The sequence below is a fragment of the Bos mutus genome, chromosome 12 (genome assembly GCF_027580195.1).
Source record: "Bos mutus isolate GX-2022 chromosome 12, NWIPB_WYAK_1.1, whole genome shotgun sequence".
Classification (NCBI taxonomy): Eukaryota; Metazoa; Chordata; class Mammalia; order Artiodactyla; family Bovidae; genus Bos; species Bos mutus.
The window spans coordinates 72,628,956-72,650,065 of record NC_091628.1 but is presented as its reverse complement, the minus strand read 5'-3'; the positions used below and the strand labels follow the sequence as shown (position 1 = coordinate 72,650,065).

At 50.9% G+C, this 21,110-nt stretch overlaps 1 protein-coding gene across 1 annotated transcript in view; it reads right to left on the bottom strand.

Annotated features, from left to right (window-relative positions):
• Positions 1-2,391: 2,391 nt before the first annotated feature.
• The window catches only part of IRS2 (insulin receptor substrate 2), a 30,139-nt gene continuing 11,420 nt past the window's right edge, over positions 2,392-21,110 (bottom strand). Inside the window, exon 2 of the mRNA XM_070380744.1 lies at positions 2,392-4,816. Coding sequence (XP_070236845.1) covers positions 4,812-4,816 — 5 coding nt within the window. The 3' untranslated portion in view covers positions 2,392-4,811. The remainder of the gene's footprint in view (positions 4,817-21,110) is intronic.

Here is a 21,110-nt window from a genome sequence, read left to right as displayed (position 1 = left end):
GGGGCTGCGGGCCCAGGGCGGGGGTCCCTGCTCCCCCCACCCTCGGAAGGGGAGACAGAGGAGCCCAGGCCGGCCATGGGGCTTGGGGTAAACCCACCGGGGCTCAGCTCCCCGATGGAAGAGGACACAGAGAACGGCCAGGTGGCATCTCCTGGCTCTGCTAGGATAGGACTCCTGCACGAGAAGGGACCAGGGGGTCCCTCAGGCAGCGCCAGGCTGGGTCCCAGCCCAGGGCTCCCCCGTCCCTTTCAAGGAGTCTGAGAGGGCTGCGACCACACCCATAAAAGAATTTTGTAAAAGTAGGGCCTTTCCTGGGTTTTCGCCGTGTGATGCCCTTGTAAATTACTAACAACCTGGCCTCTCTCTCGATTTTTAAGGGGGAAAACGGTTTCCGCACACCCGGCGCGACAGTTATCAAGCAAACCTCTACTGCTGTAAAGTCGCTGTGGGCGTGATGCTTTCAGGGTATCCTCTGGCCTCGCCGGACGGTGGAGGGAGGCGGCAGGTGGAAAACGTGGCGAGAGAGCTGGCATCACTTGATTGGAAGCTTATCTTCAGTTATTTTAACGGAGGTGCCAATCTCCGCTCACCTGAGGGTCACGAGTCTTGTGTGTTTCGCTTTGTTTGGGCAGCACGGGCCTTACTGCACTGATGGTCATCGTAACAAGATCACAGCAATGTGGTTAACAACAATTACACCCACGGATGAGGAAAATACACTGAGCCAGTGATGCCATCCAGCCGTGGACAAAACACACAGCCTGGAGACCTGGGATCGCGCTGACTGATCACAGGCATAGTCTAAAAGAGCGGCGGTGGACCCAGCGCTGTCGAGGTCTAAACAGGCCCCGACCCCCTTTGTCTTTCTACTAGTGGCCCCGAAGGGTGGAACGGATGAGGAAGTAACACCGCACAGCTCACCGTTAGACGCACAAAGCAGCGAACGGCCAGCCCGAGCAGCTTGCAAACTTGCCAAGCGACCTCCAATGTGGGACTCGGGGCTTTGAGACGGGCCAGCTGTGATGCTGCCGGTGAGCTCACAGGTGCTGTCATCCTTGAAGGTGCCCATCCGCATCCTCCACGCTGCCCACGAACGGCTTAGAATTGAGCTCTCCCCAGTCAACGTGGGGGGCCTTTAGCCTACATCTTGGGATGATGCCCTGCTAATCTAGCATTCTCCTCCAAGTTCAGAAATTGGTTTCTGGTGAATACTTCCAGCTTCCACAGGACCTTGATTACAAACCCCTCCCTCCTTTACTTACAGTCAACATTGGTAAAGACACTCTCTGATTCTTGCCTTATATGTCTCCCTTAAAATGACAGTCCTCTCATCACTAACATAGCAGATTTCAGGGGCGTCAAACCCTGTAGATCATGCCTCCTCCTAAGTGTCTAACGGGAACCCCCAGAACAACCAGTCTGGGCACCAACAGGCCGCATGTCATCACCAAGTTCCCAGATGCTGCACAGGGCTTATGGGCTTGAGATTTAAAAGCCATCAATCAAAAATCACCTTCCACATTGCTCTGATCTTATTTGTTCAAAAGAGATGCCACCCGTTACTGCATTTCAGTTGATATAATGCCAGTAAAGTGGATGTATAAAAAAGCGATTCCTAAGAGGTGGAGTTGCCCTTGATAGAAATCACTAGAGGTCCTCTTCCTGCTTTCTGTACCTCCTGGCTCCGGTGCTGTGACCACCCCACGCCCTGGACGCTGTGTGTCTGACACCTGCATCTCGGGAGTCGGGCCGCAGCAGGCACACGGGCACGGACTCGGGGGTGTGCTTCTGCACCCAAGTCCTGGTTCCGCGCCTCCTGAGCTCTGTGCCCCCCAGCCCAGGAAGTCCTTTAACCGTTTTGTGCCTCAGGCTGCTCATCTATAAAATGGGATGGCAATTCCCACCACCAAAGGTTATTAGGAACCACAAGGGAATTAACGTTTGCACAGCACTTAAAACAGCACCCAGGACTCCCCTGGTGGTCCGGGGTTGGGGCTCTGAGCTTCCACTGCGGGGGGCTTGGGTTTGATCCCTGATGGGAAAACTAAGATCCCTCATGCTGCACGGCCAAGAAAATAACTAAAATCAAATAACAAAAAGACATCAAGACAATAAAGAAAATAACAAAACAGCATCCTGTATGCCTGCAATGATTCTACGCTCCGTAAAGTGAATTTTTTTCTGTTGTTTTCTTAATACATCGACTTTTCATACACGTTGTGGTGTGGGGTGGGGGGGGTGTTATCTGGTTTCCAGAATACAACTATTAAATGAAGATGTAACAAAACGTTTTTAAAGAGCCAAATATTTACTTAATGACTCCGAACACCAGAAGAATGGCTTGATGTCAAATTCATTATCCACACAGGAAAAAGCATCGTGCAGATGGTCTTCATTTCATAAATAATGCATTTATTGTATTGCATATGGCTATTAAGGAGAGCATCCATGATCAATACAGACTAAATACAATGCACTAGTCTAGTTCCGTGGAGTCTGGTTTCCAGCAGTGCCATGTCGGTCCTTATGTACAGCGGAGACGGTGGAAGACAGCAGAAGGCAGTCTTTCGTCATTTCACGATAGCAAGAAATATATTTAACATCTTGATCTCCAGAAACAATACGTACCCCCTAAAAGAAAACACTGTCATAACTGTTAAAGTTTATATAGCAAAAAATATTTTAAATTTAAGGTAAGTCAGGCAAAATGTACAAAGACCCAATATACATTGTGAAGTTTTAACAAACATAACATTTATACATTTTGGTTCCATTCTGTAAACTAAATTAAAAATGTAAATATTGCATATGCCTTTTTTTTTTTAATTTTTTTGAAATGTACAGGATAGAAGAAAATTTAGTATATTATCAACTTTTTTATGTCGCTTGTTTGAAGCGGCAGGAGGAACATGACCACAGGGAGGGTGGCAGGACCACGCGAGGGAAGGGGATTCTGACGCTGCATCCGGCAGGGTCCACGACCCGTCCTGCGGGAGGGGCGGTTTCCATAGCAACTCCATCTATCCCGAGTCCCAGAACTAAACCAAAACTTTAGGACACTTTATACATCTTTTTCATGAAGTCTCTCTACATTACACACTGAAAACGACCTTCAAACCAACATCAGATGGTCTGTGCACGGTTGTGCTGTGTGATTCCAGAAGCGTGAAACTTGAGCAATGTTCAGGGCGGTCACTTTACATTCAACTTTGTCTTGCGATACAATCCTCTGTTCTGAAAGGTCAGCGTGGAAGGAGAAAGACGTTTGCATTGCGATTAAATATAGATTTAAGACATTGAATCTTTTTGGTCTTCCTCTAGAAAAGCCTCATTTTATGAATGCATTATTCTATACTGATATATATCTATATATTTATATATATTTTTTCTCCCCCTACCACCCCCCCAAAAAAAACACACCCCAACTCATTATCTCCAACAAATTCATGTAACGTCTACAGGACTCTCAGAGAAGAGGCACTGAGGATGAGCCCGTGGGAGTGGGGGGCGCCTGCAGCTCCCTGCCCCGCGCGTCAAGGAGCGAGGAGGCGACCTGACGCTCTGCAGCTCAAGGGCGGCAGTTCTTGGGGACACCCTCAGCGATCACCACAACACTGATATTCCCAGAACACTGAAGACACACAGAAGAGGGGTCGCTTGTTGGGAACTCCTCTGACAAGTGACATGCACTGTGAGATCACTTTCTTCCTCTGTGTCCCAGGATGCCTTCTTTCTCAGCTCCTTTTCCTTTTCTGTCTTTCTGTGTCTTTGTTGTCGTTGTTTGGGAAAGCCTCGTGGCCCGACACGAGAGTGTCATCAAGACAATACATTTTAGAGGAGACCTGCCAAACCCCTGACCCCCCGTCTTGGAAGGGCTCCATGCCTACGTGAATTTTTGGTTAGAGAAACGCAAGCTCAAGGTTAAGGACGGCAGAGACGTTTGAGCTTGTCGATAGGATCAAAGGTGGCTGCAGTCTGAAGTGCCTACATAAACACCTACAAAGAGAAGCTGGAACAAGTCTCTTAAAGGTAAAAAGAGATACTCACCCCATCCCCACCCGGCCTTCCCAGACCCTGCCCTCCCACCATCTCCCACCCCGTACAGTTGATGATTTGCAAGAGTAGCTTGCTTCCGTTACATATAATAATTATTATTCATCCATCCATCTTCAGAGTCCAGTCTCTAGTTGCACCTCCGTGGAGAGACGTCAGTCCCACGCGGGGCTCTGTGTGCGAGTAAACACGTAGGTCCCTGGGCTGGACTTCGATGAGCAGCTGTGTCCGGGGCTGGGGGATAAGGCAGATGACCGTGCTGGAGACTCAGCCAGCAGAGGGGGACCCCCCACCAACCACGCCGACCCGGCTTCACCTGGGACTGAGGTAGGACGGTGGTAGTTTTGAGCGGACGTCCGTAAACACCAGATTTTACCACTTGAACGCGAGCTGGGAGAATCTCCGAGCATGCTGCGGGATACATCTGCTGCGTCAAACGAGGGCGAGGAGAACAAAGACACTGGCCGCGACCAAGATTGTTCGACCTTCTCGTGAGTCACTCCTTCCGCTCATGTTGTTGAAAACCAAAACACAAACAGCGCGAGGAGGATGACTGCACCCCCTACCCCCGGAGACCGGGGGAGACGGGCGCGTCCACGTCTAACTGGGTCACAGGCGCGTCTACACGCGACGATCGCTCAGATCCAAAAGGAAATGGCAAGCAGCTTCCGATGTGTTTAAAAAAAAAAATGCTGAGCGTCTTCTTCCCATGGTTTTCTGTGATGTCTGTAGTCACAGGGATGGAGCCGGACAGGTCTTCACTCTGCAAGAGAAGGAGACGCGTCAGTGGGCTTCTGTGCACACAGAGTCACCCTGGGTGGGGAGGCAAGGGCCCCTCTTCACCGTCTTTGTCCCTTTTTTGGAAACGACCCTCTTTGGGAAGCAAACGTTTACTCACTCCATTTCTCCAGAGACAAGCTTGATGGGCCAGACTCCCACGTGGTGTCCCTGGAAGCAGGGCTGATGGACTCACAGTGTGCTGGTGAGACCCACCAAGTGAGGGTCATGTTTTTAATGCAAGAAAACTAGCCAGCATTCTCCCCTTGGTGGGGGGAGAGGCCATGTGACCTGGCCACGGCCCCCTCACCGCCCGGGGCTCAGACCATCATGTGGATAGTCGGGGGAAGCGGGAGGAACCACTGCCTCCCTCACGGGGCTGCAGAGACAATGAAAACCTCACCACGAGTCACAGTGTGCTACCAACCACAGATGGTACAAATGTGTCACATAAGAAAGGGGGAGAAGTGACAAGTCCACACGTCTGCCCCCGCAAGGAAACCCTTCTCACTGGATCCTCTACCCTACTCCTCGTTCACTTCAGGTCAGTCGCTCAGTCGTGTCCGACTCTTTGCGACCCCATGAACCGCAGCACGCCAGGCCTCCCTGTCCATCACCAACTCCCGGAGTCCACCCAAACCCATGTCCATTGAGTCGGTGATGCCATCCAATCATCTCATCCTCTGTCATCCCCTTCTCCTCCTGCCCTCAATCTTTCCCAACATCAGGGTCTTTTCCAATGAGTCAGCTCTTCGCATCAGGTGGCCAAAGTATTGGAGTTTCAGCTTCAACATCAGTCCTTCCAATGAATAGTCCCTGTTCCTAAAATGACCCTAGATTTCAAAACCTCCCGTTACATACTCCTTCCTCTGCCGACGACCCCCCTGGCGCTGACCTGGCAGGATGCCCACCAGCTCCAACTGCTTCCTCCCTTCTGGGCTGAGAGACTAAACTTCCTCAGCTTTTCCCGAATTCCCTCAGCTTACTTCCACTGGATGTGTGTGCTCCTTCTTCAGGGGACACACCACCCGTGAAGACTGACACGTCACAGCACACCGCCTCTCTTCTCTTAAGCCTCTTAAACAAAAATGCCAGGTGGAGCATCCCTCCTCATGTTGGTAACCACTCGGTCACATGAGCGACCGGTGGGCCACGCACCACTGTAAACAGAACAGTGTCGTCCTGCGAGGCTGTAGGTTACTTAACCAGCACCTCTGCGTATTATTCTGAAATCACTTAGAAGTCTAATGATCACACTCCCAGATTTACTTCTTTGCACGTCTACTGCTTTCTGTTCACCTTGAGCTCTGAGGGCTAATCCCAGCGAGACGGAAGTGTCCAGGGTGTCCCACGGCTGAGAGTGGGCACCTGCTCTGCAGCCAGGCGGTGCCCAAGCCAGAGCCGGCACAGACGAGGGCTGTCTACCCACAACGTAAACACTGTCATCTCTCATGACTTAAAGTTCCCAACAACGCGGCGTTTGAGACAGCGCCACTTTATCTCATCATATTTAAAAAGACTTATATCTTTTAAGGAACCTAATACGTAAACTACTCAGAACATGAAATGTAATGGAGAACAGGGCCCCCGAGTTCCTCCAAAGCACAGACGTGGCTCCATCTATTTCAAGTTCTCAACTGAGAACGTGAAGGGTTTGCATCCCCTTAAGTACACAGGCAGTTGTCAAAATCTACCTGAACTACTGAAGAATTGATGCTTATAAACTGTGGTGCTGGAGAAGACTCTCGAGAGTCCCTCATACTGCAAGAAGATCAAACCAGCCAATCCTAATGGAAATCAACACTGAATATTCACTGCACGGACTGATGCTGAAGCTCCAATCCTTTGGCCACCTGATGTGAAGAGCCAAGTCACTGGAAAAGACGCTGGTGCTGGGAAATATTGAGGGCAAGAGGAGAGAGGGCGGCAGAGGATGAGATGGTTGGATGGCATCACCGATTCAATGGACATGAACTTGAGCAAACTCCAGGAGATGGTGAGGGACAGGGAAGCGTGGCGTGCTGCGGTCCAGGGGTCACAAAGAGTCAAACACGACTGAGCAGCTGAACAACAGCAACCTGGACCGAGTCTCCCCTAAATGAGCCCGCATTTTGTCAACCCGGCCCTGACTGCGGGAAGAGTCCTGTGGCCACCGCAGAGGTAGTCACGACCCTGCGGGTCACACTTACAGAAAGAGTTCCATTCAGTTTATTTTTATACTAATGATTAGCTAAATGTGGCTAAAACATCTCATGTTAACACTCAACCCCATTACCTTGAAAACAGCTAAGCAAGTAAGTTCTCTAACCCCTCAAACTCTAAGCACACAGTCATATGCTGCTAAGTCACTTCAGTCGTGTCCGACTCTGTGCGACCCCATAGACAGCAGCCCACCAGGCTCCCCCATCCCTGGGATTCTCCAGGCAAGAACACTGGAGTGGGTTGCCATTTCCTTCTCCAATGCATGAAAGTGAAAAGTGAAAGTGAAGTCGCTCAGTCGTGTCTGACTCCCAGCGACCCCATGGACTGCAGCCCACCAGGCTCCTCCATCGAAGGGATTCTCCAGGCAAGAGTACTGGAGTGGGGTGCCACTGCCTTCTCCAACACAGTCATATAAATGAGGGTTAATACTTGCTGAAAAACTTACTTTCCTTTACCATCTGCAGATTCACAGGGCCATGGACATTTTTGCTCTGTTTTTAAAGACGTTTTACGGCTATGAAATAATTCCTAACATTAGAACTCCATCAGTTCTAATCAAGCTGAACGTGTCATTTCTTTGAAGCACAAACTGCATAACTGTCGAAACTTTTAATTTCTAAGCATTAGCATTATGAAAGCAGAGAGCTGCTAGGAGGCAAGAAGTGAACTGTGTTTTTATTCCCGGCGCCCTTTCGGCCTTCTTCCCAATTCTGCTCTTGAGCAGCACCTCTGGGAGGCTCGTGGGAGGATAAGGCAAGGCAGTTCCCGCCGGAATGGGAGTCACAGGACGGCTGTTTTCCCAGCCTGGAAGCAAGTACCTGTTTCACAGGTGCTCTGCCCTCTGCAGACACCTGCATTCCAAAGGACGCTCAGCTGTGGTCACCAGCGAAGGGAGAAACAGCCCTTCCAAGGGCACAAGCGTGGGCCATTGGCAACCCAGGGACACAGCCAGACGTGGGGACAGCGAGGAACAGGGCTCCCCAAGGTGCTGAGCCAACGGCTGGGCAGCCTCAGGCTTCCAAGGAAAGGCAGGGGCAGGGGCGTGGCCCCGCACGCAGCTGGGGGAGCCCCGAGGACACGCACACGCACCACACTCAGCCATCATGGGGAGTGAGCAGGGTGTGCTCACAGCACGTGGGGAGGATGTGCGCAGGCTGAGGCCAGAGAGAGGACAGGCGTCAGCTCAGAGACGGCATCCAAGCGTGTAGATGTGTCCTGGACCGACACAGCGGCACCACGTGGACGCCAGCTGTCTCCCCCGAACACCCCCGGTCAGGGCAGGGAGCCTCTGCATCCCCCGCCCCTGGAACGTCAGTCCAGGCCGCCCACGTCGCCTGCCACTGAAACCCCTGAGGTTCACCCCTGACTCACAGGGCGATCCTCCTGCATGTGGTCCGGCAGGAAGCCCGACCCAGGATCCTCAGGGCTCACGTGCGCTGAGCAAGCAGCCTCTCTGCGGTCAGGCGAGCATCCAGAACCCCTCTTGGTCCTGTCGCTCCATCCTGCATCCCACACCCCGCATCCCAGGAAGAAGGGGCCAGAAGTAGGAGCTGGGACCCAGGACCTGAGCCCACTGTTACCTTGTATTTATTTACTTTTGAAAGTGAAAGAGTCAGGCGCTCAGTCGTGTTTGACTCTTTGCAATCCCATGGACTGCAGCCCGCCAGGCTTCTCTGTCCATGGGGACTTTCCCAGTAAGAATACTGGAGTGGGTAGCCTTTCCCTTCTCCAAGGGATCTTCCTGACCCAGGGATCGAACCCAGGTCTCCCACATTGCAGGCGGATTCTTTACCAGCTGAGCCACCAGGGAAGCTTAAAATCACTCCTCCCTCTGAAAATTAGCCTGGTTCAGCCAACTAGAAAAAAAAAAACTTCTAGATCATCACCCCTCAACTTTATTAACGATGAATTCCAGCAAAACCGTATCTTATTATCTATGTTAATCCTACTAAGGGCAAAGAACAAACGATTACTTTTCTGATCTCTCCACAGCGCCGATCACTACGATGTGAGACATTCTCTGAACTGAGGGGTGCCGGGGTAACCTGAGGAACAAACGTGGCCGGAATCACGTGCTGCCCATGAACACAGTCAGAGAGCAGCATATGCTAATTCTGACTCTGCTCCTGGAGGTAATGGGTCTAGAAACTGTGGAAACACTGACGCACGTTGAACTGGTCGTGTAATTACACGCGGTACTGTTCTGTAGCTTAGACACTGCTGTGTAAAGAGACCCATTCACGGAAGCATCGATCGAGAGCTACTCAATTAAAAAAAAAAAAAAAGTTTCAGCAGAAAGACTGAAGCTGTTCCACACAGCACACCAGGCAGCCCGGCCACGTCCACCTTCTTTCCACTCTGTCACAGGTGACACATGACATCCTCGTGACGGACACAGTCCTTTGTCAGCTACTGTAACTCCCTGGGGACCAGGGCTAATTCTGCCCTTTCTCTTCCATTTAAAAGACCAACCAGAATGCAGATGAGCACAAGTGTTGTCAGCAAAGGCCTGCCTCCAATATGCTCTATTTTTTAGAGAAAGAAAGAAAAAGGAAACACATCACTGAAAAACTCTGTCCTTGAGACAAGCAGGGGAGCCGCCAAGCCTTGGAATAGGACACACGTCACACCACCACCGAACTGGCCTCCAAGACTGCAAACACCACGGTGGAAAATGTGGTGAGTGGCGGATCAAGAAGGTTTCAGAAATAAATCGGGGAAATGTGCTCTGGCCAAAAAAAAAACAAAACAAACTCAAACAGCATTCTGGAGCATGTTCTGACTCATGGCTTTTAAAAGTGATTTCTTATGATTATTTGGGTTTGGATGTAGACAAGAGTCCCGTGTGGGGCTCGTGCAGGCCTCCCTGCCTGGGAGGGACCAGGACCTCCCAGGGCTTTGGTGAACACCACTGCATCAGACAGAAAGCATACCCAAGCAGCAGGTACACACGGGTTAGTATTTTCAGGCAGATCTGAGTAAGAGGCAGTACGGACACTTGTTTGCATGACAAAAAGGAAACATTATACTTCTTAAAATAAACATTTATATTTCTAGTAGCAAACACGATTAAAAAAGAGCTAAACCTGCTGCTGAGCCCAAACATGGCCTACAGGTTCATTAAGACTTCTTATGTCAAACACAGAACGATGGGAGAAAATAAACTTTTCAGTTACATGAGAAATTCCTAGAAAAGGCAACCTGATAATTCAGTATCTCCCCACTTTACTAAAAGCAAAAACACTCTTAGTATATACAAAAAAAAAAAAAAGTAAGGTTGGGTGTGATAACAAGCAAGCCAAGGATTCTAAGAAAAACGGTTACTTAAACTTTGCAAGTGGAAAAAAAAAAAATAACTCACAAGGAAAATACGGAAGCACGGAGTCCCCAGGACAAATGGGTGCGGCCAGTGACTTGACCAACCCAACTTGTGGAAGACCTAGAACCTTCTGGAGGTGAGCTCATCACGGACAATTAAAATCATTTCATCCCGAATGCTTGTGATTAAAGACATTTCCTGGCATCAAGTTGCAACTTGATGTTAATGACACGATAGGAGACAGGGTGAGACATCCAAGTACTCACAGGAGGCTGGGCTAATAAAGGCATCTCTGCTGCTCTGCTCGTGTTTGACCTGCACATGAGACCTGAACCACCGAAGACGAGAGCGCTCAGGTGTCCCAGGCTGGTTGCTGCGCGTGCGTGTTTGTGGGTGTGTGTGTCAGTCACTTCAGTCGTGTCCGACTCTGTGCGACCCCAGAGACGGCAGCCCACCAGGCTCCCCCGTCCCTGGGATTCTCCAAGCAAGAACACTGGAGTGGGTTGCCATTTCCTTCTCCAATGCATGAAAGTGAAAAGTGAAAGTGAAGTCGCTCAGTCGTGTCCCACCCTCAACGACCCCATGGACTGCAGCCTACCAGGCTCCTCCGTCCATGGGATTTTCCAGGCAAGAGTACTGGGGTGGGGTGCCATTGCCTTCTCCGAAGGCCTTTTCTAGGTAAAGCCAAATGAGGGAGCCTCCGTGACTTGCCAGCCGCCTCAGGGCTAATCGGCGAGAAAGGATAATCCTTAAACTTCTCCCAGAAGTTTCATCACTGCAGCAGGGGGACGCCGCTACCCCTTTCTGCAAATAAAAGACAGGAGGGACCCGGGGAGGAGTGAGGAGGACTCCTTTTGGGTCCTGGAGTCTAAACCTTTACACGCGACCATCAGCTCTTTCTAAACTCCCCCAGGACATGGAGCCCTGTGATGGTGGATCTCTGCTTGGTGCGCCTGGACCATCTCGTACCCGGCACTCAGCGCGGGCCTGTTAAAGTCCTTCACGAAGCCCTGATGAGTTCAACGGAAACCAAAAGCCACGTGGTGGGTGTCAGTTCTCACAGGCAGAAAAGCAGGATGAAAATCTTCTCAAGGAGCACAAAAGCAACTCGGAGCTGTCCGAGGCCCGGGAGAAAGCATCCTTTGTCACCTCACGAGTGGCCTTCGGAGAGAGAGGTCAGCAGTGCACGGCCAAGCCCGGCCCTTGCCATTTCTGCAAATGGAGTTTTATCAGAACGTGGCCCCGGTCACTCACTCGGATGCAACTGTTTCTCACTCTCAACGGTGAGGTTGAGTGAGGGTGGCAGAGACGTTGTGGCCCCGGAACACAAGCAGGAGGAGGAGGAAGGGTAAATTTGTGAGAGTTAAAACGTATTTCTGCGTGTTACACCTCGAGACTCACGGATAGCCCCTTGGAAAATTATCTTCGAGCCTGTGTGCTTTCGAGATCTGATCCCATCCACTTACAGCCTGCTATCCTGTTACAGACCCTCCTGAGAAGGAGAAAGCAAGTCATGAAGTCATTTATGAAGCCACCACGCTCTTGTGGAAGCGGTTTTCCTTACAAGTCTATTTGATGTTTCATGAATAACATAGCAGAATCGAATAAATCGGATTATAACTAAATATATCCTACAGTACTGCTCTTTCAACTTGAAAAGAAGTTACATACATTAGACCTGCAACTCAAAAAGGGTCCAAATCTCTTCTCTTTCTTGGGTCATTTGAAAATGCAACTATTTATGTGTCTGCCCCCGAAAACAATAAATGTTTTGGGGCCAAATGATAGAACATGCATTAAAAGTCCAACTGTGCTGTGAATGGTACAATTCTTTCCTTAGCTGTATAGTAGGCACACTATTAAAATGTTAACGCTGCGTCTAGGTGAAGTTCTCAAGCCTAAATACTATACTTTTCTCATGAAGTGGAAAACTTTATATACACATATATATGTATATATTTCAAACCTAAATACTATAGTTTTCCTATAAAGGGCTTTCCTGGTGGCTTATCAGTAAAGTGTCTGCCTGCAATGCAGGAGACTCAGGTTCAATCCATGACTGGGGAAGATCCCTGGAGAAAGACATGGCAACCCACTCCAGTATTCTTGCCTGGAGCATCCCACGGATAGAGGAGCCTGGCAGGCTACAGTCCGTGGGGTCGCAAGAGTTGGACACGACATAGTGACTAAACCTACCTACCTATAAAGTGAAAGCAATGTAGAATAACAATTTATTCAAAATATAAGCATCCCCAAATATCCTGCTGTTACATAACATTCCAATGAACTGTTCTTTCCTTCGGATATTTAAATATTTAAGAGTTTCTATTAGGTCTTTTATGTTTTACAGTTTGATTCATTTTGTTTTTATTATTGAAACTGAAATAAGCATTTTCCGGAAATCTGAAATTATGCCAAGCACAACTCAAACCCCTTCTAAAATATCACTGAATAGGAAACGTACTTACGAGTCTAGTTAAAAAGATACACCTTCAGGAATCTGAAACTCTGTTTTTTATACTTAAGGATGATGCAAGAACTTGGAAATGTATTAAAAATAGGAGCCGTGAAAAACTTGTTTATCATTATACGGGAAAAAAAAGAAAGGATTTAAAGAAAAAAGGAGGAACATATTCTGACCCACCGCCACCCTCCAGCCAGTGACCTGAACCGTCTTCCAGCACTGGACACAGACCATGGGGGCCTCAACAGCCTCGGCTGTGGGGTGGGTCAGTCTCCCACCGACGACACATCCCTGACCGGGCGGCCAGCTCCCCTCCTTGGGAGAAGAATCCACCCGGCCTTCAGGCTGAGATCTAGGCTCTGCCTGCAGAGGGGAGGCCGCGGGTCCCCAGCCGGGCAGCCCCGCGCTCCGGAGTCTTGGGGCACATCTGCCATCGCGGCCTTTGGTTCATTCAAACCTCCACCCGTGAGTGACGTCACCAGCAACTGCAGCTTCGGGCAGCAAGTAAACAGTCCATGAATGCACAAACACGCGGGCAAACAGCTCCCAGAAAAAAATGAATAAACTTGTTTTCACTGGAAAGGAGCAGAACAGAGCAGAATTGTTTTTTGATGGGGTGGGGGGACGGGGTTAAATCCGGGGCATTTGAAGCGAACGTTCTCTGACGCAGCACAGAGCGCCTGGTTCGGGGGCCTTCCGCAGGCCCCGGGCACGGCCTGCGCGTCTGGGCGGAGCCCCCCACGAGGTGGGCCATGGGGCCCAAGACCTCGGTTCCCTCGGGCTCACACACAGCCGTGCCCCCAGTGCAGACAGACGTGTCAATTCCCTGTGGCCGATGAGAGCCGTTCACAGCCTGATCAAAGAAAGTACCCCTGATTGAGATTTCAGTAACAAAAAGTGGAACGTGCAGAGTTCCAGACCACCTTTATCAGCTTCATTTACTGGAAACAAAAAAAAAGGGGCGGGGGGAGACAGCAGCTGATGGCCACGCCTTCCCAGGGAAGAGGGGCCGGGGAACCCAGACCCCGGTACCCCCTGATCTGTAGATGACCGCCTGCTCCCCGCCCAGCTTCACCTGCAGACATCAGCTGCCTGGCCGGCCAGGTGAAGCTGCCGGATACCCATGTTCAGCCCACACCCGCAGCATCTTTATATCTTCAGAACTGGAGCCTCGGCTGGGCAAACCTGCCGAGAGAACTGTGGAGCCTCGGCACAGCCTGACCTCAGCACAATTCCTCCTCAGCCCGCTTGCTGGGAGGGACCCCGGACAGCCGGGCTCCTCGCAAGAGCCGTGGGAGCCTCGAGTTGGAACCCTTGGCCCCCAGCCCCTCCTGGAGGGCCCACGGCCGCCAGCTGTCAGACGCGGAGCAGGGAGGTGCCTCCAGGTGGGAGGACCGCAGACACGAGATGGAGGACACCCAGGCCTGTCCGGACGGCACACAAAGGGGACCGGCTGGGAGGGCCTTGGTCACAAACCCGCTGCCCCGGCCTTCTCCCCTGGAAAGAAGGCAGAGGGCGGGAACTCAACACCCAGCCAAGCCAACACAGCTTCCCAAGCCGCTGAAGTTAAGAGAAACGCGGGGAGACGATCAACTCAGTGTAAAGACATTGCTTACAGTAAAAGGAAGTGCTGACTGACATGAACACATCCCTGGGCTCCAAAAGCTGGGCGGGAGTTCTCTATGACTCCCGAGAATGGAGGCGGCTCCCACCCACCTCTTCAGGAATCGGAGGACGCACAGGACGACAATGACTCCCCAAGATCACGCAGAGGCCCGTGCCCCCCGCAGAGCATCGCGCAGACAAGGGTGCCCCAACCCAGGAGATCCCTTTCACCGCGTCACACTTCACAGCTTTACGATTTTGTGACACTCGCTCTACATGAATTAAGATAACGTTTTCTCCATCGTCCGTCGAGGGCAGCTGGCCATTTCACAATTTCTGCTTGTTGTATCGAACTGAACGTGAATGGGGTGGGAGGCTCCACAGTGCCCTGAACCGTAACCGAACTGAACAAAAGGAAACCTCACGTCAGATGTTTTGGACGGCTCCGGCAAGACGACGCAGGAGTCCAGTTATTTCCGAGTCTACGTGAGCTGTCTGCCTGCAGGGCCGGGGAGGCAGACACCGAGAAACAGGCACAGCCCCTGGCCACACAGCCCACTCTGAGACCCCGGGCGCTGGTCACAAAACTCCCGACATGCGAACACACAGCCTCCTGCCGGGACTCCCCACCCATCAAGTACTCTAGACCAACTTTATGAACCAGAGACATCAAGAGACCCATGCGCATAAGCATGTTTCCTCAGATACACACTTGACGGAGAAAACGGAATTTCATCCTTCCCGTCTGGGACGATGTCACGGCAGCCCCCAAGGGAAGAAATAACGACTAATACGATGAAATAAATAATTAGGACGACATCGTCGCTTTTCTCTTGTTCAAATGGACGAAGTTCCTTAAGGTACTTCACCCAGACCATCACTTTCTTACTTATTTAAGAAAAATTAAGTAAAACTCAGCCTACATTCTAAAGACAGACTTATACCCATGTTAAGTCCTTAAAAGTCAAGGAAGTTACAAATAACCACACACCAGTCTATGTATCAAGTATGCGGTTTCCTCGAAGGCAGGATGAAAGGAGGGGAGGGTCTTTCCCGTATGACTCACTAGCTTTTCTTGGGCTCTCACACCCTCAGCTCCAAAATCACCCCGTCAGCGCTTTCCTGTTGAGGTCCCATCCCCAAGAAAAAAGGGAATACTGACTTATCTACCCCTCTAGTGTCCCAGTCAGCTGAGGAAGGAAACCCATCTGCTGCAGAGCCTGACCTGGGGCTCCTTACAGGACAGCACCCCTGCCGGATGAACGTCCTGGGTAGGGAGGGAGTAACCGACCCAGTGTTTCAAAGGAAGGTCCCGGGGTGCCCAAGCAGTCTGAGCCGCCCGGAGCATCGCTCCCCACAGCCCGGCAGAGGCTCCCCCAGGCCCGCCGAGCACTGGGCCCCTTCCCCCTCGGGTGGTCCCTTTAAAAAGCAAGAACAGGGACTCGTCCTCCTTGGAGGGCCTGAGGATGAAATACCAACCAAACGCGTGTTACAAATCATAAGGCGCTTTCCAGATATGTCTGTGCAGCTGAATACGCAGCTCTGGGACTGAACACGGGTGCCCTGACGCCACTGTTCACCCTGTGACAATGCCCCCTCTGCCCTCCCACCCCAGTGACACCTCAGCTGCTTCCTGCCCCCAGAACTTTGGGGTCTCTCCACCTGTGATGCACTATCTTTGAGAAAGAAAGTCAAGAGGTGACACAGACCACGCTAAGTGGAAGAGAAAAAGACGCTATGGGGACATGACGCGGAAAGCTCTTAAACGCTTCACGTGTGGTTCCAAAGCACCTGCATTTTCCGCCTGTGCTGTTAAGTAGAGACACAGCCTTGACCCCAGGCTCCACACGCCACGGGCGGCTGTTCATTCACCCTCAGCAGCCTCTGCTCTCTCCCCGCTCCCTCCCCGTCAGCTACATGGGTCTCCCGGTCCTGGGGCACGCCAGCGCCTTTCACGCCCAGTCACTCCCCTGCCCACGCGGACTCTCCCCATGAATATCCCTAGACCTTGCCTCCTGTTCGCCTTCTGCCCCCCTCTCCCTTGTTTTAGTTTCTGGAACACTTGTTACCACCTATATTACTTCACGCTCTGAACACACGTCAATGTTGGATTTATTTCCTCAGTTTCAAAGGTAGGCTTGAAGATTCAGTACCTTTGGCTTTGGTGGTGGTGGGGTGGGGGTTGCTTTTCCTTCGTTTGTTTTTCCACTTGGAAGTCTAACTCTTTCATCCCAGCCTGCACTCTGGTCTTTTTCAAATGGGTGAGAGGGTTTTAAAGTCCACAGCACGCCACAATCTGCATCTCTGCTCCCAGCTGGCACTAGTGATAAAGAACCCGGCTGCCAAGGCAGGAGAGGTAAGAGACGCAGGTTCCATCCCTGGTCCACCGGCTGCCAAGGCAGGAGAGGTAAGAGACGCGGGTTCCATCCCTGGGTCGGGAAGACCTCCTGGAGGAGGAAATGGCAACCCACTCAGTACTCCTGCCTGCAGAATCCTATGGACAGAGAGGCCTGGCGGGCGACCGCCGATGGGGTCACAGAGAGTCAGGAACACAACTGAATCAATGTGGCACGTGCACAGCAAGCTGGCTGTCTGAATCTGAAGGCAGGAGCACCCTCCCCAGCCCCGTCTTTCCTGCTCCCAAGCCCACCTTCCCCTCTTCCCCAGAGCCCCTGAAAGAAAGCTCCTGACATTTGTTTGCTTGCTTTTTTGAGGGGAAAAAAAAAAAAAAGATAAAACACACAGTTTTTTTAAAAGGCTCAAGTCAGGGTGTGCCAAGCAGTTTCAGGAGTGCCTAAAGAAAACAGAACTTGCCTTAGAAACTGTCCGGACGTCTAAAAGCTGAGCAAGGTTGAAGCCTGACCTATAAATAGAATTGTGATAATGTGAAATGTTCACAGATCGTTTATGAGAAAAATGTTAACTGAAATCGAAATGCTGACTCCTCACGGACAGCCACAGCCCTGAACACACTGCACGCTCACGTTTGCGGCTCCGAGAGGCAAGGACAGGTGACCGGGGTGGGCGTGGGTCCAGCCACCCCTCGCACGGACCGCAGGGGACCATCTCTCTCCAGCAGGAGTCATGGGCGAGCAGAGGAGACTCAGAATGCAGGGGAAGGGGTCCCAAGTCCTGGGACCTAGTGAAGGTTCTGGGGCCAGACGGCAAAGACCAGATGCATGGAGTGATGCATGGTGAGATGAGATGGCCCAGAGCGGAGGGGCTGGCAGCTCGGGGCTGGGACCGCAGCAGATCAAACCTGGGGGTTCTCAGAGGAGAAAACTGGCGTGGAAATTCCACTTCCTTGGGTGGACCCCAAGTGAGTGTGTGGGGTGGAGAGGGGGTGGATGGGGCACTCTAAGCTGTGGTCCCACCGGAATTTTCCAGGCAAAGGCACCCGCAGGCCCTGCAGCGACGGTCCATCCTGTGTCTCTGGCCGAGAATGGCTCAAGCAGGAACGCAAAGATGAACTCTGAGCATCCCAGATGGATGGCCACAGACTGGAGTGGCGAAGGTGCACGCTCATCACCCAGAATTACTCTAGGCGCTGAATGAAACGCTCCACGCCAGGGAAACGTGGGTATTTTACTAGGGTGCGTATTTCATTTGGTACCAAGTCCGTTCATAAACCAGCACGACCCACAGGCTAAACTGCTTGTGGCAAGAAGCAAGAACTAAAACGGCATTAAGCTCTGTCCCTGATTCTGCGTCTTCACAGCTCTGATACGATCCCCAATACCGGAACGTCTATAGACTTGGAAGCTACGTGAACTTTCACCTTGGAAAGAAAATGCTCATTTAAAACAGCTGTCAAAATAAATGAAATTGAAAGAATGTTTCAAAATCCATGAATGCTATTTATAGGAGTGTGTCGATATTTCATATTGAATATATTCACATCATTCACTATTAAAGTTTATATTTTTTGTTGTTTAATCAACCAGTTAAGGCGGGTTTTCTGAAACTGACTGAGCTAAACATCCACCCCTGTTATATAATATTCAAAAGAAAAAAGAAACAGATACTGCAGTTTTGCTACTAAGATATTTTGTGAAAATCCATCTAAATATTTTCAACTGAACTGTACATTTATTAAAAGTTTAACTGGTGAAGTAAGAAGAGTTCTTTGTAGTAGTTTCGCCGAGCCTATTTGATAGAAATATTTGATTAGACATTTGTTTAAAAAATCTGGTTATAAATACAACTGAGCTTATAAGTTAAGGGCGTATGAGTAGTTTATGGCTTTGTTTTCCATTTCACTTGCATAATATGGAAAGTGTTGTTTTAGGTCTCTTTTATGCTAGAAACAACTTTAAAAAAGTACCTGCATCACATAAGAGACTTCCCTAGTGGCTCAGATGGTAAAAGCATCTGCCTACAATGCGAGAGACCTGGGTTCAATCCCTGGGTTGGGAAGACCCCCTGGAGAAGGAAATGGCAGCCCACTCCAGTATTCTTACCTGGAAAATCCCATGGACAGAGGAGCCTGGTGGGCTACAGTCCATGGGGCTGAAAAGAGTCGGACACAACTGAACGACTTCATTTCACTGCATATAAGAATAAAACAATAGCATGGCACCACCACAAATCACGTTAACAATGTATCTTTGAAAAAACGCACGCAGGCTGTGGTGTAAGAAACGGACCCTTTCCCCTTCTAGGAGTTCCCGTCGCCTTAGCAGCTGAGGGTCCTGGGCTGTACTGCCCCATCCCTCACCTTCAAACAAAGTCAACCCGCACCACAGGCTCTATCCCACTCCCTGCCTAACCCTGCTTATTGCCTGGAGTTTCTAAAACACTGCCTGTACAGTCTGTGAATTCAGGCAGAGCATCCTGGCCTAATTTCAAAACTTCTCCCCCACCTCTCAATTCCCCCATCATCCATCCAGCCACCCACCCACCGTGGGCTCCGGAAGCCCTACAAGAGGGAAGCGGCAGGGACCGTGTGGGGCCTCCACTGGGCCTGGCAGGCCAGGGAACGGGTGTGTCCCTCCCAGGGCAGGTCCGGGCTTCTCCACGGTGGGACATGGCCACTGAGCTAAGCCTCCACGTTCAGTGGCTTTCCAGCACCAGCACCGGGTCGGGCAGCCAGCGCTTCGTCCCAGGTCCTCGCAGGAGGGCACGTTTTCAGGGGAGGCGTCAGACCTCCTCCAGGGAGACGCTGTGGCTTTAACTCGCATCTTGATTCCCATCCGCTTTCCACCTAACTGCGGAAGTGCTCCCCAGAGCCAACGCCCCAAGACAGGGCCCCTGAACTCGGCTTCTGTCTGATCCCAAGGGGCAGTTTCATCACCCCATGCACTCCCGGCCTGTTTACCCCACGCCGGCAGACAGCGACGCTGCGGAATCGCTGGCGCACTCGCTCCTGATGGCAGGCGCCTGACCCCCAGGCTGCATCTGCCAGGAAGGAAGTGTCTCTGCTCGGATGCTGGCGAGACTGTCAGCTCGTGTAAACACAGCCCCGGACCACTCCCCAGGGCGCGAGGCGGAAGGGCCCCGACTACCCTCTCTTCTGAGCGTGGAGAGCTGTTGTGGGAACCGTTACACGTGTTTATATCTTCCTTTCTGCCATTTGAAGGGGGCTCGGAGTCACCCCTCAGGAAGGCAGCGCCTTCTGAAAAATCATGTCTCATCCTGTAACAATGAAGGTAAGTAAATACATTTTTTTCCTCAAAAAAAAAAGAAAAAGACCTCAAAAACAACAAGGGCACTGATGAAATGATCCCTTCCGGAGAAGATCGCCACTTAGCCCCGCTGGGGTCCTCAGGCCCTTCCGGAGAAGATCACCACTTAGCCCCGCTGGGGTCCTCAGGCAAACTCTAAAATTGTTGGTTTTCAGACAGACTCATCATCCAACAGATGACTCATTTCTTAGGAAACTGTTAATGGACTTATCCGTCATGAGGAGTAAATGGTATTTCACTTAGAAAAGGAGTGCATCTTAAGGCCCCCTCAAGGAATGACAGAGACCACAGACCCACTGGATGCTGGCTCAGTGGACCAAGGTGACCCACCGACAGAAAAAGGACCTACATTTCCCAGATCGTAGAGGTCTTTTGATCTGAATTACCCCAAGAACGTTCTTTCTTCCTTCTCTCTTTTTTCTTATAAGGAAGCACATGAGTTGGACTGACCGCCGAGCCCTCACCCTCTGCACCCCCGGGAGACGCTGCCCACATGGGCGTTGGGCCATCATCACCCTGATTCCAGGCTGCTTCCTCATCTAAGTGTTTCTGCTTTCTCTGCTTCTGTCCACCATCACACCTCGTAGCGCATGCACGAAGCAATTTCCTGAGAGGCTCCAAAACAAAAAAGACTAGTAAATAGCACTTCTACAGACAATACATCATTCCAGAGGGGGCAGGCCAAGTCAGAAGAGCAAGGTCTTCATCACCACACAGGCCCGCAGAGACACAGAACATCCCATTCCTTCCTGAGAATGTTTACAAACATCTCTACCAACTAATTAAATCAGTGACCTTGCAGAAGACACCCACCTCCCCCGCCTCTGTTTTCACAACCTTCAAGTGAGTTTCATCAGACCTGAGAGTTCTCCACCCCTTTTCCTCAAAACGACCTTAGATCTTTTTTTTTTTCTGATTCTCACCACACTGTGTGGAGAGAGCTCTCAAGCATTTGGTGTTTCAAGGGGGAAGTATCTTATCAGGTATAATATACAGTTTGTTTCAT